Source organism: Mus pahari, chromosome X (genome assembly GCF_900095145.1).
Source record: "Mus pahari chromosome X, PAHARI_EIJ_v1.1, whole genome shotgun sequence".
Lineage (NCBI taxonomy): Eukaryota > Metazoa > Chordata > Mammalia > Rodentia > Muridae > Mus > Mus pahari.
This window is the reverse complement of record NC_034613.1, coordinates 129,723,605-129,741,571: the sequence shown is the minus strand read 5'-3', so window position 1 is coordinate 129,741,571 and position 17,967 is coordinate 129,723,605. Positions and strand designations below refer to the sequence as shown.

Below are 17,967 nucleotides of genomic sequence, written 5' to 3'. Positions count from 1 at the left end.
AAACAGAGTTTATAAGGAGTGCAGATAGTTGTACATATAATAAATAAAAAAAAAAAAAAAAAAAAAAAAAAAAAAAAAGAGTACAAAGCAGCAATGCTAGCCAGCTACCATATATATAAATTCATACTTGTTTGTATTTAGTTATAGCTGGCCTTTCTCACCATTCTAGGTTCTTTTAAATCCTTTCTTTCACCATGGTGGAACCATATGTCCTTGACATGAGCCAAATTACATGCTATAAGAGTCTATATTATTTGTATGTTGGTTTGAATAAGAATGGCCCTTATAGACTCATATTTTCAAATGCTTAGGGAATAGTAGCATTAGAAGTGTGGCCTATTTGGAGGAAGTTGTGTAACCAGGGATAGGCTTTATTTAGGGTTGCAAATGCCCAAGTCAGGCTCCAGTGTTTCCTCCACCTTCTGGTCCAGATGTAGAGCTCCCAAGATCCTTTTTCAGCACCATGTCTACTTGCATGCCACCATGCTTCCTAAAAAATCCCCCTGGAGCTAAACTGAAAAATTCTGGACTAATTTGAAACATGGAGAATCCAAGATATCCTATTATTGATTCTGTTGTGAGATTAGTAATAATCACCTTTATTCAGGCCTACAAAGGAAAAGACCAAGCAAGACAAAATGAAATATAAAATATACAATTTAAAGAGAAAAGGAAAAGCAGAAAATTAAATGTTGGAGCCATGGCTTGTGGTGAAAGAGATAAAGAGGTAAGGCCAGACACAAAATGGAATAGAGAGAGTAATAATACCCTTGGGCTAAGACTCCCACACCCAGTTAGTCCTACAATTTATGAAAGGAAATGCTTAAGGGACTTTCTGTTCCTAAAAAGCAGTATCAGATCAAATCTTATGCAAATATAATTTAAGAGAAGGAGTAGGCTCCATCCCAAGCAGGCAGCTAAAGTTGGCGGTATCAATTATGTGGTTCTGACTTTAAAATTATGAAGGATACAGGAGAAACAGTGTTGTAGAATCATTCTAAATGGCTAAGTAAGAGCCCCTGAAGCCAGCTTTGTGACATACAGGAAGTAAAACCAAACCAAAATTAAGAATTATGTTGCAGTCAGCAAAGGTGTTAGGGCAGAGCTATCTCAGTTCTTTGACATGTTATAGGATTTGAAGTTTGTTCTGGTTGAGTTTCCATTTTGCTTTTTGATACAGTATTTCCTCACTATACCCCACTTTACCTTTCATCTATAAACTGTCTAATAACTATTTTCATAGCAGTGATAATGTAAATGGTCACACAAGGAACTCCAAACACCTGTTACAAAAGGAGTGGATGCATTTGACAAATAGTTCAGAATCAATCAACTTCAAAAGAATTTTGCAAACTAGTTTTTTGATATTAAACTTAACAAACCCTAGCCTATGTTCACCAGCAGTAAACAATAGTCCATATTCCTGGAGTGTGGACAATGAATCTTCATGCACTAACTGTGTTTTGATTGTTTTGGTCTCTGAAAGACTAACTCAAAGGGCTTGCTGCTAATTTTATATAATCTGGAACTTTCTCAATAGCAGGGACTTGATGAAAATATCAAATGATGAATACAGTAAGCAGTCTCTATCCTTCTGGGACAAGGCACATAGTTCAGGTCAATACATGCCCGAGGGGGTCAAAAAGTCAGGTGTTCCTCGGGTGGCATCACTTGTTTTTGAGACAAGGTCTCTTTCATTAGCATAGAACTCATCAAGCTTGGACAGAGATTTCTACCTATGAAGATCCACCTATGACTATATGCCAGTGCTAGGATTATAAAGTGAGCCAACATTTCTGGTATTTTTATGTGAGTTCTAAAGATTCAATTCAGATCCTTGTGCTTATATGCCAAGAACTTTACTGTGAGCTATCTCCCTAGTGGTCCATACTTTTGATGTGCTACTTGTCTTCTGAAATGCAAACTACATAAGCCAAGACTTATAAATTTACGAAGTTGAACATACTATGCATAAAAATGTAGTTTATAAAGGGAACAGTAATAAAAACAGAGAAAGGAAAGAAACAAGAGGAAGATATTAATGAACAGAAAGTATTTACTGTGACAATAGGAAATATACAAATTACCCAAATAGAAAGGAAACTGAGACAACCATAGATGCCATAGTTTGACAGTATTCAAATTTTTCACCTAAAAGGTTAAGCTTTCTCAATTGGAGAAAGAATTGGTTTCTTCCTTCACGGAAATAGCCTTTTTTTTACTGCTATGTAGTTCTCTTCTCTTCCCAAACCTCTCTGTGAAATACAGTTTTGCTGTACAGCTTAGGCTTACCAACAACTCAACATCCTCCTCCTTCTGTTGCCCAAGTGCTGAACTTAAGGGGTATGTCATGCCTGGCTATTCAGTTATATTACCCTTCAATTATTTTATAGATTCATGTTTTTGTTTAAGGCAGAGCCTCATGTATCCTACATTGTTCTTGAAATTGCTACACAGGCAAGGATTTTTACCTTCAATTTCTTATCTTCCTGAGTGCTATGAATACACATATGCACTACCACACTCAGTTTATGCATGTTAGACAAGCAGTGAAACTACATCTTTAGCCAAAAATTTGTACTTTTAAGCATGCAGTTCTTTAATATATCTTAACTTTGCTTTTTACCAAATTGTTTCCTAAATAGTAACACTGAATCATGACAATCCATTCATTCTCTGTTACAGTCATCTTTAGCATAAATTATGTGTTCCCCCCACTCTCTCAACAGGGTTTCTCTGTATAGTCCTGGTACTCAAGAAATGATCTGTCACCAGGCGATGGTGGCGCATGCCTTTAATCCCAGCACTTGGGAGGCAGAGGCAGGAGGACTTTTTGAGTTCAAGGCCAGCCTGGTCTACAAAGTGAGTTTCGGGACAGCCAGGGCTATACAGAGAAACCCTGTCTCAAAAAACAAAAATAAAACAACAATAACAAAAAAAAACAACAAAAAGAAATGATCTGCCCACTGCAGCACAAACCAAACCACCCCCAAGATTAAAGGCATGCACCACTATTGCTATAACTTAATTTGTTACATGTTTGCTGTATATGATTTTGGAACCTACTGAACCATCTATTGAGTACATTATTCTAATTACTATACCTTTATAAAACAGTTTAAGTACTTCCTTACTATGTTTCTAGTATTCTGTTGGCTATTTTCAGAAATTCCATAGAAGATATGAAATTTGTTGAAAACCATATGGGTAGAAGTATACAAACTCTACAGGCTACACAAAAGAGACAGGTAAGAAAAAAAACCCACAAATATAAACATACAAGGCAGAAGCTTTACGCAAATTTTTTCCTTCTATTTCCCCAACTAATAGACAACACTGAAAAACACTCAGCTACTACACTACGTAAATAAAGCATGATATAAAATTATATATGCCATTAAGTGCTAATATATAGAGAAAATTTATCACACCGACCACAACCAATTTTCTTAATTTATATTTTAATACTAGGAAGCAAAATCTGTTGTCACCAAAACAAATGTTTAATTTTTAGGAGACACTAAACAGGACTACTGAAATAGCACTAGTCCATTATCTTTTTTGAAATCTTACGTTTTTGTACTCTGTTTTCTCAGTTATAAATGAATTTGTCAAAGACAGTGTTTCATCCAGGAAGGGTGGGATATAAACTTCTTCAATGGTACCAAGTGGAAATGTGACTCAGGAACTAGCTTACAGGCTTTAAAGAGACCACAGGTATGAAATAGCAATTCCAAATACCTAAGAGCATTAGATTTTGCATCTTATAACATTTTCAGGAACTAAGTCCATATATATTCCCCCCCCAAAATAATATACATGAATTTATTAGCTTTGCTGTACTCACCTACTCAGTGGGGATTATCTTATGACCCTGGTAATTAAGTCGGTATGTGTCTAAAAATAACTAGGATATGTCAGTCATGCTTAGAGCATGCTTAAAGCACCACTTTACAAGATGAGATTCTAAAGTATTCAGACATGAAAAGAAAAAAAGAGACTTGAGGACTTTAAGGATGAAATTTTAATAAATGTTAAGATTATTTTCTAACTTTACATGCAGATCATTGTCACACACACACACACACACACACACACACACACACACACACACACATATATATATATATATATATATATGCGCGCTACTCCCTGGATTTTAACAATTTTTTGACAGGGTCTTTCTATGTAGGCCTAGATGGCTTGGAATTCTCTATGTAGACCAGGCTGTCCTTGAACTCAAGTAACCCACTGGATAGTTATTCCTTCTAAGTGCTAGATTTTAAAGATGCATGTTTCCACATACTGGCCAGTTCTAACAATTTTATATCATCTCCCTAAGAAACCAAAAGAGAACCCTACTGTCTGCAACAAACTTTTAAAATAATTACTTTAAATCATTTCTTTCATTACACTGTTAAGTCCTTAACTGTGTGCGTTGAATAATTTGTGCATGAGTTCTGGGGCCCAAGGAGATCAGACCTGTAAAATGCTCCTGATCAACCATGAGGCACAGTGTGTACACTGGGAATTGAGCTCCAGCCCTCCAAAAGAGTACACTCCAAAGTGCTGAAATCCTCTCTCCAGATCGCTCTACTGCAAAGAATTATTAGGCATTTTGCTCAATTTTTTAAATGTCTTCCTCCACAGGTAGATTATTTACGAATTTAAAACTTCTTTTCTGAGCTTCCTGAGTTTATGTCTATTTTTTAAGTTCTTACTACATTTTTACTGACTTATTTAATAAGCGTGTGGCATGCACACCTGCATTCTACAGTATACATGTAGAGGGGAGAAGGAAACTTTTAGGAGTCATTCTCTTACCATATAGTGTCTGGATCAAACTCTGATCATTACTGTTAAGCTTGGTGGTGAGCTCCTGCTCAACCCTAATGTTTGATTAATGTGATGAATGAAAATTTATATCTGGCTGTCCTGGAACTATGTAGATCAGGCTAGCCCGAAACTCACAGAGCTCTACTTGTCTTTGCCTCCCCTCATGAGTACTGGGATTAAAGGCTTCCCCCAGCTCCTATTATCCATAATTATCCTTCGTTCCTCCCCCTAACCAACCCTTCTTCCCAACAAGACCTCCTACTTTGTGTATGGTCCACTTAATTTAACTGAAGTTGTTTGCAAACATTATTTTATCAAATGATTAAATTTTTTCTTTTGAACTCTGGATCCCATATTGAACTGTCTTACATTTCTTACAATGAGGAAACATTCAAGAATATATTTAGAAAGCAGGTTTGATGGCTAGAGGAACAGTTTAGTGGTAGTATTGTCTAGCATGAGCAAAGCCAGGTTTTATCCCTAGCACTGATTAAGTCATAAAATTTATTAAACTTGTGAGTAATGAACCTAAAATAGCCTGAAAAGTGAGCCAATCCTAAGGTAACCATTAAATTGGCTATTAAAACAAGCCTCCCATCAGGTGTGGTAATACATGCCTATAATCTTAGCACTAGAAGGAATCGTGAGGGTAAACTTCAGACTATCCCAACTATGGGTGATTGAATGAGAATGGTCCCCATATAATTACATGTTTGAATGCTTGGTCCCCCCCCCCCCCCGTTAGTAGACTATTTTGAAAGGATTAGCAGGTGTGGTCTTGTGAATACTTGTAGCCATGTCAAGGGTGTGCTACTGATGTAATTCAGAAATTCATGGCAGGCCCATTCTCTACTCTGCCTCTTGCTTGCAGATCAGGATGTTAAGCTCTCAGCTACTGCTCCAATGCCACACGGATGACTACCTATCACTATGTTCCTCTGCCATGATGGTTATCAACTGTAAAAAAAACTCTCAAAATGTTTTCTTCTAAAAGTTACCTTGGTCATCATGTGTCCTCACAAGAATAGACAATAGTAACTAAGATAAAAACCCTGAAAAAAAAATTATAAGACAACTTCATAGCAAACTGTGTGTTATCAGTTAACCTCTAGGAATGCCACAATCTTTGGATAGGGATAAATTTTCCTATAAGAAATCTTGACTCCAATACAATACCACCATTAGAAAATAGCACTAACTGAAAGGACTGAAGGAGATGAAGGGGTTTGCAACCCCATAAGAAGAACAACAATGTCAACCAAGCAGACCCCCAAGAACTCCCAGGGACTAAAGCACCAACCAAAGCATACACATGGAGCAACCATGACTCCACCCGCATACGTAACAGAGGATGGCCTTGTCAGGCATCAACGGGAGAGGCCCTTGGTCCTGTGAAGGTTCGATGCCCCACTGTAGAAGAATGCCAGGGCAGAAAGATAGGAGTGGGTAGGTGGGCGGGGGAACACCCTCATAGAAGCCGGTAGAGGCGGGGGGACAGGGGGTTTCTGGAGGGAATACCGGGGAAAGGGGCCAACATCATTTGGGGGGGGGGACAACATCCTAAATGTAAATAAAGAAAATATCCAATTTGAAAAAAAAATAGCACTAAATGTTCTCCGATTTTTCTAAACAATTCTTGAATTTAAATTCCCAGATGAGAAAACTGGTTATCAGAATTAAAGATTCGAATCTAACCTTTTTCTCCCTGTATGCTTCTTTTTCACATAGAATCCTTATTCTAAATTTCTCTGAAGCAGCACTATCAGTTTTGAAACAAGAATTTTGTTTCTTGAGCAGAGTTGATGAAATATTTCATTCAACTTTAATTAATAGTTGAGAATACTCATGCTTTTTGAAACTGTTACACCGTCCCAAATACCGTCAGAAAGTAAAAGGGATTCTAATTCACTTTGGCAAAACAAAAAATGCCTGTTTAACCATATGCTCTTTTATCTTCACCAAAGACTCACCTCTGCCAAATGCTGCAGCCTTGTCAGTAGTGGAGTCCTCTTGTCAGATCCAAGACGTGTGATATAGTTTGATCTTTTGCTAAATACATATAGAAGGTTAAGGACTGCCAGCACCACTTGCATATCAGAGGAAGCCAATAAAGTTGTCAAATGCTACAGGAACAAAAAAAGGGACAAAGTTTTTAATGCATCAAGTATTTGGCACTAAAAACTTCAAAAGAATTCTTTTAATGTAATATTGTGCATCAACATTAAAAGCTATCAAGTTATTGAGCCACAATACACAAAAATAAGTCAATCTCTTACAATATATAATCCTGCACCCAAGGAACAGGTGACTAGAAAAAACTGTAAAAACTGAAAATTGCAGTTCAAAATTATATCTGTATCTCATAAGGAAGAATTTCAAGATAGAACTATGCTATAATATATATGTAGGACTAAAAATTTATATTTCTAAGCGTTGTGAAGTGAACCTAAGTGTATGCTATGATTTCCTTTATAACAAATATATAAAGGACTCATAGAAACTAAAATTATCAACAGCTGTGTGCAATTACTCAAAATAAAACTATTGAAAGTACAGTACAAGCTTGGGAGTAGTAACCTTTTTTTTGTTGTTGTTCTAAGAGAGAACATTCACCAATATGTTACAACCATAATTGGATAAAATTAAAATCACTGTGTAACTGAGTTAGAAATTAACAAAATCATTTTGTTTATTTTATATGGACATCCTTGGGCAGCACATCTATTTTTTTTAATCAAGACTGACTGTTTATCCATTCCCACTTGATGTTCAACCATTCTACTACTTGTCCAAAATCATTTTGATTCTGTTTCTTTCAGAAAATAAAACAAAAACAAAAGAGTGGTACCGAGGTCATCAAGTTTGGCTAAAGGAAAATAACTTCTTTTTACAGTATTTATGACCACTAAAGATTTCTTTAATGTGTTTTGTCTGAATGTATGTCTGTGTACCATGTGGCCACAAACATCAAGAAGAGGGAATCAGATCCACTGGAAGTAGAGTTACATACAGTTTTAAGCCTCCATGCTTACATGCTAGGAATCCAAACTCGAGTTCTACGCTAGAAGTACTCAGCCCCCTTTTGACCATGAATTGATTACCTTTGTCTTTATGGGTACAAAGAATACAATAGGCTCTTATAACAAGTACCACCTGTATCATTCATTCGTTCAACTTACCATGGGTAGACACATATTTTTGAGGTACATTCCCATACACATTTTGGTCAGTAGTCCTAAGACAAAGTTAACTATCAACACTGCACATACACTGCTACAATTTGAGTGTAAAATGCCCTTCCATAGGCTTGTTTTTGAACCCTTGGTTAACCACTAGTCAGTTTTACAAGGTTGTAGAGCTTTAAGAATTAGGTCACTAGGGTTTGAGCCTTGGGCGTTATAGCTTTTTTTGGTTCAAAAAAAAAGTAGTATGGTACTGCCATGAGGTGAAGCTGCCTACCACCATCCCTGAAGAATGAAATCTGTCTCCTCAAATCATGGACCAAATTAAAAACATTCCTCCCTTGTTTCTTGTCAGCAATTTGGTCATAGCAACAAAAGTGATATAATTGTGATGGGTATTACAAATAATCTTAAGGTAAGTTAAAGTATTTACAAAGATATATGTAGGTTACATGCAAATATACCATTCTGAATAAGGAACAGGTGCTGAAACTCACCCCCCACTACCCGCCACGGGTATGATGAGGGGAGTGTATGTGTTTTGGCAAAACACACTGAAAATTATAAGCACATTAAATCAAACTAATCACTTGGAATACCTCTAATAATCTTTGATGAAGATTACTAAATAGTCCAGAAAATGCTTCAGTACAGGTACTATATTCTTTATGCCTTGAAGTATGAAACAGAGAAACTTTCTCAATCCTAAGACAGGTAATACTTATGCCTAAGAAAGGTCATACTATTATCTCTTTCCCCTTGTGGTTCTGAGGATTCAACCCAGGGACCTATACCCATTAGGCTAGTATACTACCACTGAGCTAAATCCCCCTACTTACTATCTTTGAAGCTGATAATTTTTTTTGGGGGGGGGGGTTTCGAGACAGGGTTTCTCTGTATAGCCCTGGCTGTCCTGGAACTCACTCTGTAGACCAGGCTGGCCTCGAACTCAGAAATCCACCTGCCTCTGCCTACCAAGTGCTGGGATTAAAGGCGTGCGCCACCACGCCCGGCTGAAGCTGATAATCTTAAGAACTCCACAATGAAAAGGAAAGCAAACAACCATCAGAAACAGAAATTACCTTGTTTGTGCATACACATGGTTAAAGTTAAGAACAGACCACATAGCCTTGTATTTGCTTACCTCTATGGAACTGTACAGATGCCGAGAAAAGCTGTACTCAATGAGTAAGGCTGTGAAGTTCAATACAGCCAATAGAAGCATTTTCAGCTGTTCTTTTTCTGGCCTATCACATACAAGCATCCATGACATATTCTCCACTGTTTGTCCAGCATCTGCCAGAATTCCATCAAAGCGGTCCAAGAGATCCACCCAGTGATATAACTCACACTAGAAAGGAGGATAAAGAGGGTATAAAAATATGTTAAGAGTGGCTTAGTGGTATGCTCTAGTAATCTCAGTATTGATGAGGCTAAGGTAGAAGGATATGGAGTCCAAGGAGCCTGGGCCACACAGTGAGCCCCATCATCAAAATAATAATGGTTCTTTTAACACTAAATGGGTTCTTTGGAGTAGAGTTTTATTAACACTTAGCTTTGTTTTCACTTCTTCAAACTTCAATGTATTTATGTGGGTATGTGCACACCATAGCATACAGGTAGAAGTCAGAAAATAATTGGGGGGGAGGGAATGATTCCTTCCATCCATTATGAAGGATGTAGGGATCAGATTTGATCTCTCAAGTCACCAGACTTGGCAACAAATGCTATTACTTTCTGAACTCTCCCTCTCAGCACATTGGTCTATTAAAAAAAAAATTTGCCAGGCATGGTGGTGCGCGCCTTTAATCCCAGCACTCGGGAGGCAGAGGCAGGCGGATTTCTGAGTTNGAGGCCAGCCTGGTCTACAGAGTGAGTTCCAGGACAGCCAGGGCTACACAGAGAAGCCCTGTCTCGAAAAACCAAAAAAAAAAAAAAAAAATTCTTGGCAACAATTCAGGCTAAATACCAGTAGTTCAAGAGTTGTGAAACATATGCTAGATACTTAAGTATCTATAGAAATCAGGCTATTCCATTATAGTTCTCTTATTCATTATCAAAGCACACAAAATGATGTATTAATAGCATGTTCCCTATCCTCTAGTATCATGGATTTTACATACCTTGCCAATGTTCCATGTTTTGATTTGCTGCAGTTCCAAGAGGAGTTGCTCATCATTACAAACTTTGAGTTTGTCTATTAAGGCTCTGCAGTCTGCAGGCTAAGAAAAACAAACAAGTATTCATAAAAGGTGTTTAGGAATGAGGAAGAAACAAAGAGAATGGAAAAAGGGACCCTTAAACCCACAAAGAAATTCAATTTTTGCTTATATAAAAGTAAATCTTTTAGATTACAATAGAAGCCTGTGAGGAAATACTTTAATTCCCAACAATCCACTATGCATTTGTTTAAATCTGAATAAACCTGTATATGCAATCTACTTGAAGTATACTGACAAGAGAAACAAAGGAAATAAGCTAAGCAGCACTAAAAGCAAAATTAAATAATTTGCAACATAGCTTAAAAAGGAACCAGAATGTCAGAAGGAGGGAAAACAAGGGGGTGGAGGGAGGGAGGGGGGTGGGAGAGCAAGAGCGAGGGGGGGGTTGGGGGGGAAGAGAGGAGAAGAGAAGAGAATAGAACGCCAACCAGCCTGAAATGAAAAGGCTAAGCGTTGATTTATTTTTCTACAATATTAAACCTTGAATTAGAAAAGATCATAGAGCTTCTGAACTTTGTAAAACTAAGACTCTATTCTTACTTGGTGTTCCCATTTCCATACATTCCTGATCTCTTGTATTGATGAACAGGACCATTATCAGGTATCAAGGAGTGGATTGAGAATTTATAATAAAGGTTCTGAAAGTGGAAAGGAAAATGGGATAGGGACTGAGACTGGGAAACATTCTATTAATGGACAACAGGTGGGAAAGTGATAATTTAATTCTATAAATGGTGTCATGGGAATAACTAACTAGCTTTGGAACGAAACAAATCTATATTCTGATTTTGGTTTTATAACTACTATGATGAAACCTACTTACTATCCATTACTTACCAGGAAAACAATCTATTAACCTAGCTTGAAGAGTATGTTCGAGCACTTGCCACTTAGCAAGTACACACAAGAGAAGATTTTTTTAAAATGAGCATGCTGTCATGGTATGTAAACAAAGAACATGAGATTTAGATTTAAAGTCGTTCTCGCTTTGAATCTCAGCATCCTCATTCAAGAAAGAGATGAATAGTTAGATACCACCTATATATCCAACAATGCTGTTGTGAAATCTAAAACTAGAGGAAACCCCAAAGATTCCCATCTCCTATAAGATATTTAAAACTATGATCTTCTTTAAGCCAAATTCTCAACTTTGCTAGGATCTACCTCAAATTTTTGTGATGATATGTATGAAAACACCTAACACCAAATTCTTCTATAAACCAGGCTTGACCTCAGCTTCACCCCCCCTTTTAAGTATAGATTGTAGTAAAAACAGTAAATAAGAATAAATAACAGAAAACATGGAGAATTTGAGATACCTGTTCACACAGTTCATCTGTCCCTTTTTCATTTACTTGGATTTAGTATCAAATACATGTATTTAAATTTCTAATGACAGAGATAGGCTAATTCAATATTATGATTCTGTGGGTTAGGTAATACCCATTTTGTTGTTAACATCTGAGTCCTGTAATAACTTGGTATGTCCACCATTACATGGCATTTAATATCTCACAAACCTGGTACCCAAGCCAGATCTTAATTGAATGCAATATTGTTGGCAAAGGATATTATGGTCTTGCTAAAGATTCTGCTTGGCATCATGAACAGTTATGAGATACCTGAGTTTAACTGGACAAGCCATACAAGGCACAAAGGGAGCTTGCCTGGACCTTTAACCATCTTTTCTAGAACTCAATCTCACTAATGGCCACTGAATGCTTTAGAGGTTACCAAGGACTAGATCAAAATAGGTTACTTAAATGTTACTTCCCAAACTCAAGTATTAGATTTCTCTATCTCTGTGGTATATGAAAAAAATTATAAACAATTGTCTCATTCTCTTTCTTGCTTAAATTCTTCCTTGTTTTGAGACAGGGTCTCCTTATGTATCCCTCATTGGTCTTGGAACTCAGATATCTACCTGCCTCTGCCTCCCAGGTGCTGGGACTACAAAGTTTACACCACCATACCCAACCTTTCTTGTCTCTCCTATTTTCAAAGAATCATTCTAACATCCTTTAAACTTGTGAGTGAGAGACTTGTTATTGCTGAATGAGAGGGGAAAGAGGGAAGGATTAGGGGACAGGGAGGAGGAAATAGGGAAGGAGGAAGGAAAGGAGAGAAAGTAAATATGTGCAGATGTCATAAGACAGGGACAATCATGCAGAGTTGGTTCTCTTCACCTTATATTCTAAGGGCTGAGCTCATTGAGATTAAATTGTAAGAGACTTTTACCTGGTGAACCATCTCATGGGATGTGGTAACACCACCTCCAACCCAAGTTTTCACAGGGTTCATCTATTACACACATTTAAATCTAAGGTGTTCATGTTTTCTCATTATAAGGTTTACTTAGCTTTACAGTATATTTCCTTTTTCTCTGTACATAAATGCAAACCAAGTGGGACTGTCCTGACTCACAGGAAAAGGCAAGTCATCTGTCAGTTCAAAGCTGCTACCAGGATTTACCTGAATTTGTTTCCATTATCAAACCTATGGGGGAAAATCCTTTGAAATACTGCCAATATTCTAAGTGATCAATGAACCAAAAACATTTCTTAAAAATAAAACCTAGTACTGATACCAGTATGATCAATGAAAAAAAAATTTCTTAAAAATTGAACCTAGTACTGACACCAGTAAAATCAATGAACAAAACATTTCTTAAAAATAAAACCTAGTACTAACACCAGAATGAGAAACTGGGCAATCTTCTCTGTTACTTGAGTAAAACAGGCACCCCAAGCCTTAAACACACCTAGTCAGTGATTTTATATTCTTAAGTAATCTGATAGAAGCTAGGAAATTTACATAAGTGTGACTGTAAGAGCCTTATAATTCACTTAGCACAAAAAATAAAATTTGCATTTCTCTGATCACCTGTAAGAGCGATTCTTTCTAGTTTACTGGCTTTGGTCCTTCTCTGAAGGGTTTTATGCCCATTTTGTCATTGGGATATTCATTTCTTCTACTGACATAGTATAAAAAATATTAACTATTTTGGGTTACAAATACTTTCTCCAGTTTGTCATGTCCCATGACTCCCCCACACAACTGAGCTTAATTGTGAACATACAAAAACAGCACATAATTAACATAATTTGGTGAGTTTATATGGATCCATACACTCATTTTACCATCACCACATTTCAGGTGAAAAACGTATCACCCCTAAGTTTCCTGTGGCCCTTTGTGTATGTGTGACACTTAACATCAAATTTATCCTCAATGAAATTCTTAAAGTACACAGCAATTTACCAGTAACTGTTAAGTTCTGAAACTTATCCTTTTTCTTTTCAAATAGGTATCACTATGTAGCCCTGAACTTGTGGCTCTTTTGCCTCAGTCTCCTTAGACATGAGCCACCATACCCAACTTTTTGTTCACTTTTTACTCACTTGTTTTACTAAATTATACATAGCCACAGAACAATTCCCCATTCCCTCCCCTGATAAACATCATTCATTCTGTTGCCTACTTACATACCTTTTGACTATTTTAGATGCCCCATAGTAGAGGAATCATGCAGTATTTGTTCCTCTGTAATTAAATTATTTCACTTTTCATTCTTCTGGGGGGAGTTAATTTTAAAAATATATAAGAAATTCTTCAACTTCATAATGAAAAACCCCCAAATAACCCAATTTTAAAGTGGGCAAAGGAATTTGAAGACTTTTCTCCAAAGACAATGGCCAAATGGCACATACAAAGGTACTCAACATCACTAATAATCAGGGAAATGCAAATCAAAATCATAATGAGATATTACCTCATACCTGTTAGAATGGCTATTGTCATGTGTCCTTTTATTTTGGATATGGTATTTTACATTTCCATTTTGGTATTTTGTCCTTTGCTTTAATGCTTGGAAGGGCAATCCCCACCTAAGACAAGGTAGACATTCACCTGTATGTTCTACTTCTCCTATAATTTCTTTTAAAAATATCTGACTTTTGATGACTTATCTACAATTTACTTCAGTAAAACAGTCCCCCGCACCATCCCACCCAAATCAAAAGTAATTGTCTTGGCACATTTTATTGACTAATACTGTTCTTTCCCACAATATAAAATCCCTCTATTAAGTTCTTATGTATGCTAGGTTGTCCTGATTTTCAATTCTCGTATAAATAGATTATTACGCTGATGGCACTGTCTTGTTTTTTAAAAATCTTAATTCCTTAAGACTTTTTTATTCTTCACTTTTAAATATTAAAACTTATAATACCAAAACACATCAAAAACAGAATCAAATGAAAACTTACAGCAACAATATTAATATGCTCAATATATGGCATTTAGTAAAAATACTGATATTCCAATGTCAAAATACAAAATAAAAGAAGACTAATAAAAAAGTCAATGAACTTACCATTTTTGTTTTCAAAACAAAACAAAAAAACTCTAATTTCTAATGGCTATAGTCAATTTTAATTCTACATCTCTTTTCCATTGTCATACTGCCTTTCAATGCTTATATTGTAGCCTGAGAGTCCCTTTCAGGGACCAAATATCTACAAAGTATTGTTCACTATTTCTTTTTCTACTGGTCACTTAGCTGCTAATTTTTAATCAAAGTAAGGTAAAATGGCAAGGTAGTTATTTTTTTCTGGTAGTGTTCAAAATGGAACCCAAAGCCTCATGCATGTTAGACAAACAACAGAGATATTCCTCCTAGTTTCACGAGTTACTATAGTTAACACTTTGTATTAACTGGACATACTTATTTGGAAGATCAGAACTGCTGAACTGGTCACAATGATTTTTCTCCTGAAACAAAGAAAATGCACAAAGCAAATTTGGATACTCACAGCTTCAGTAGGTGTCTTTTTCAGTTTAGTCCTGTCTACTTTCATGTTTTCAGTTTTCTGATTTAAAATCTGCAAAGAAAAACCCCAAAGTAATGAGAACATAAAGTTACAGATATTCTACAGCTCTACAGTCTTAGAAATACAAATACTGGATGAAGAATATGCAAGATACCTAGTGTAACACTGGAGTTATGTTAATTCAATGGTATGGTTATTAGACATAAAATAGAATCTTTTAGATAAAACTAATCAACAATCCCTGTTACAATAAACCCAAAACTAAATTAATCCAAAACAAAAAAGCTTTTTTTCTTCTCCTATTATAAAGATTTCAAACTCTTTATTGACACAGTTAAGTATGCAAGGTTTTTTGATAACTTTGGGATAGAAAAGTCACTATAAGCCTCTAGTTATGGGGGGAGGGGGGTTCTGGGAATTTAGGCAAAGTTTTAAGGGTGTACACAAACATTTAACATCATTAATCTATATTGCATGAGTAGGTATAAAAAAGAAAAAAACCAAAAGTCCCAAATAAGATGATTAAAGTTGTTATTTAAATCTAATTATTCTCTGTGTGTGTTTTGTTCACATGTATATATGTACATCATAGAGCCGTGGGGCCCAAGAAGATCAGAAGCCATTGGATATGTTGGAAGTAGAGTTAAGGATGATTGTGAGCTACCATTTAGGTACCAGGAAAAAGTAATCTTAACTGTTTTCAGCTCTAGGATTGGTTTTTGAATTGACTATATAACTGCTAAAAATATTGCAGACAATTACATAACAGAAGTTTGTGATTCAGTAAAACAGTTATAACATGAAATATAAATCTATTGAATCAAACATCATGGTTCACACCTGAAACTTCAGACTGGAGAAAATGATCAATGGGAATTCATGGTTAGGCTGGGCAACAGATAAAAACAAAACAAAACAAAAAATAATCAAGGTCTAAATCTGGATCTAAAGAAAATACTCTAGAAAGGAAATGAAAATATCACCTAATAATGCCTTAAGTCTGCAGGACATTTTCTTAATTAATGATTGATGTAGGAAGGTCCAGCCTACTATGGGGATGTGACTGATGACATCCCAGGTGGTCCTGGAGTATACAAGAAGGCTGAGCAGGGCAGAAAGAACAAGCTAGTAAATTCTCTCCATGGCCTATGTCTGGTTCAGTTCACAATTCCTGTTTTGAGTTTCTTCCCTGACTCCTTTTAACAACAGACTGCATAATGTGGACGCATAAGCCAAATAATGCCCCCACCCCACTGTTTGTTAACTCACGACTAAACACAAGGATTAAGGCTAAGCCCTCTGATGGTTTTAGCAATGTGCCTTTTAACAGGAAGATATGTCTTTTTTGTATGTATGTACACTGTGTAGCTATACAGATGGTTGTGAGCCTTCGTGTGGTTGTTGGGAATTGAATTTTAGGACCTCTGCTTGTTCTGGTCAGCCCTGCTCACTCTGGTCAACCCCGCTTGCTCCAGCCCAAAGAATTATTTATGCAGCACACTGTAGCTGACTTCAGACATACCAGAAGAGGGTGTCAGATCTCTTTACAAGTGATTATGAGTCACCATGTTGTTGGTGGGGTTTGAACTCAGGACCTTCGGAAGAACAGTCTTAACAAAGACAATTCTTTTTTAAAAATATTAGGAAACAATGTATAAGACACTACTAAAACTGTCCTGACAGTTTAACACAATCACTTTGGTAAGACCAAGTAATTTAGAAGGCCCCCAAATAGGTAACAGCCTAATCAGACCCATGTAATGCCTGTAACATTTAATAACAGATAAGTCCTTAAAGATACACTGATCAAAGCGTGGTAAGAAATGAACATTTCCAGCTGGAGAGATGGCTCAGTGGTTAAGAGCACTGACTGCTCTTCCAAAGGTCCCGAGTTTAAATCCCAGCAACTACATGGTGGCTCACAACCATCCATGAGATCTGACACCCTCTTCTGGTACATCTGAAGACAGCTACAGTGTACTTAAGTATAAATATTAATAAATAAATCTTAAAAAAAAACCAACATTTCTCCTACTATCAAAGAGGACACATGCACAGTGGTAGAGGTAGATTTCAGGCTCTTCAGAAAGATCTGGTGCTATTTAAGGTAGGTAACCAGCCATGAATACATACATATTCCAGGTAGCTTCTGTCCTAATTACCTGTTTTGCATACATCTATTCAATCGATGAGTATTAAGGAAGAGATGGTAAAAAATATTAAGAATGTTCCAAAGTATTTTAATGATGGGTACATAATATTTAAATATTTATGAGGCCATGTCATTTGACATACATATAAATACTATCTTTTCAAATATTTAATCACCCAAAACATTTGGTTCATACAGTATTTGAACATTAAACAACATTCTCCTATAATTAATATTTAGGAATATGCAACTACAAATTCCCTTGTAAAATTACATCATCTAACACAAATGAACAAGATAACTCCTATCAACAACTTCAAAATACCTAAAATGAGGCCAACTAGATCCTGACAACAATCTTAACCATGGAATAGAAACCATATACTGAACAACTTGTACATTTAACTACCAGGCTTTTTTTGTTGTTGTTCTTAAAAAAGATTTTACAGCTAACACTAGATCCCATTATTGGAGATACAGTTATATGTAGAGAAGCAATTAAATTGCTTCTGATGAGACGCAGCAATCCACCCCCAAATTATACAACTCAAGTATAATGCATATAATGGTGCACGTTTTCCCTTTAGAATGAATGAGGAACTTTATTCAAAGACAATGTTGGAAGTTCTTGCCTTTAATAGTATAACACTAGACAGTAAAGAGCACAGACCAGAAAAGAATACAACTCTCCCTATTTCTAGACAAGTATTATCTACATTTTTTAAAAAAACCCACATTTATAA

General features: G+C 36.2%; 1 protein-coding gene across 23 annotated transcripts in view; it reads right to left on the bottom strand.

The window, feature by feature from the left end:
* Window positions 1–17,967, bottom strand: part of Huwe1 (HECT, UBA and WWE domain containing E3 ubiquitin protein ligase 1) — a 138,755-nt gene that overhangs the window by 85,762 nt on the left and 35,026 nt on the right. For 22 of the 23 annotated variants that reach the window (XM_029533992.1, XM_029534005.1, XM_029534009.1 and 19 more), the window contains 4 exons: window positions 15,055–15,123; window positions 10,142–10,240; window positions 9,163–9,369; window positions 6,807–6,959 (listed from right to left, as the gene is read on the bottom strand). In XM_029533992.1, the coding sequence (XP_029389852.1) occupies window positions 6,807–6,959; window positions 9,163–9,369; window positions 10,142–10,240; window positions 15,055–15,099 (504 nt within the window). In that variant the 5' untranslated portion in view covers window positions 15,100–15,123. Of the gene's footprint in view, window positions 1–6,806; window positions 6,960–9,162; window positions 9,370–10,141; window positions 10,241–14,019; window positions 14,128–15,054; window positions 15,124–17,967 lie in introns of all 23 variants that reach the window. The other variant, XM_029534013.1, reaches the window with a different exon arrangement.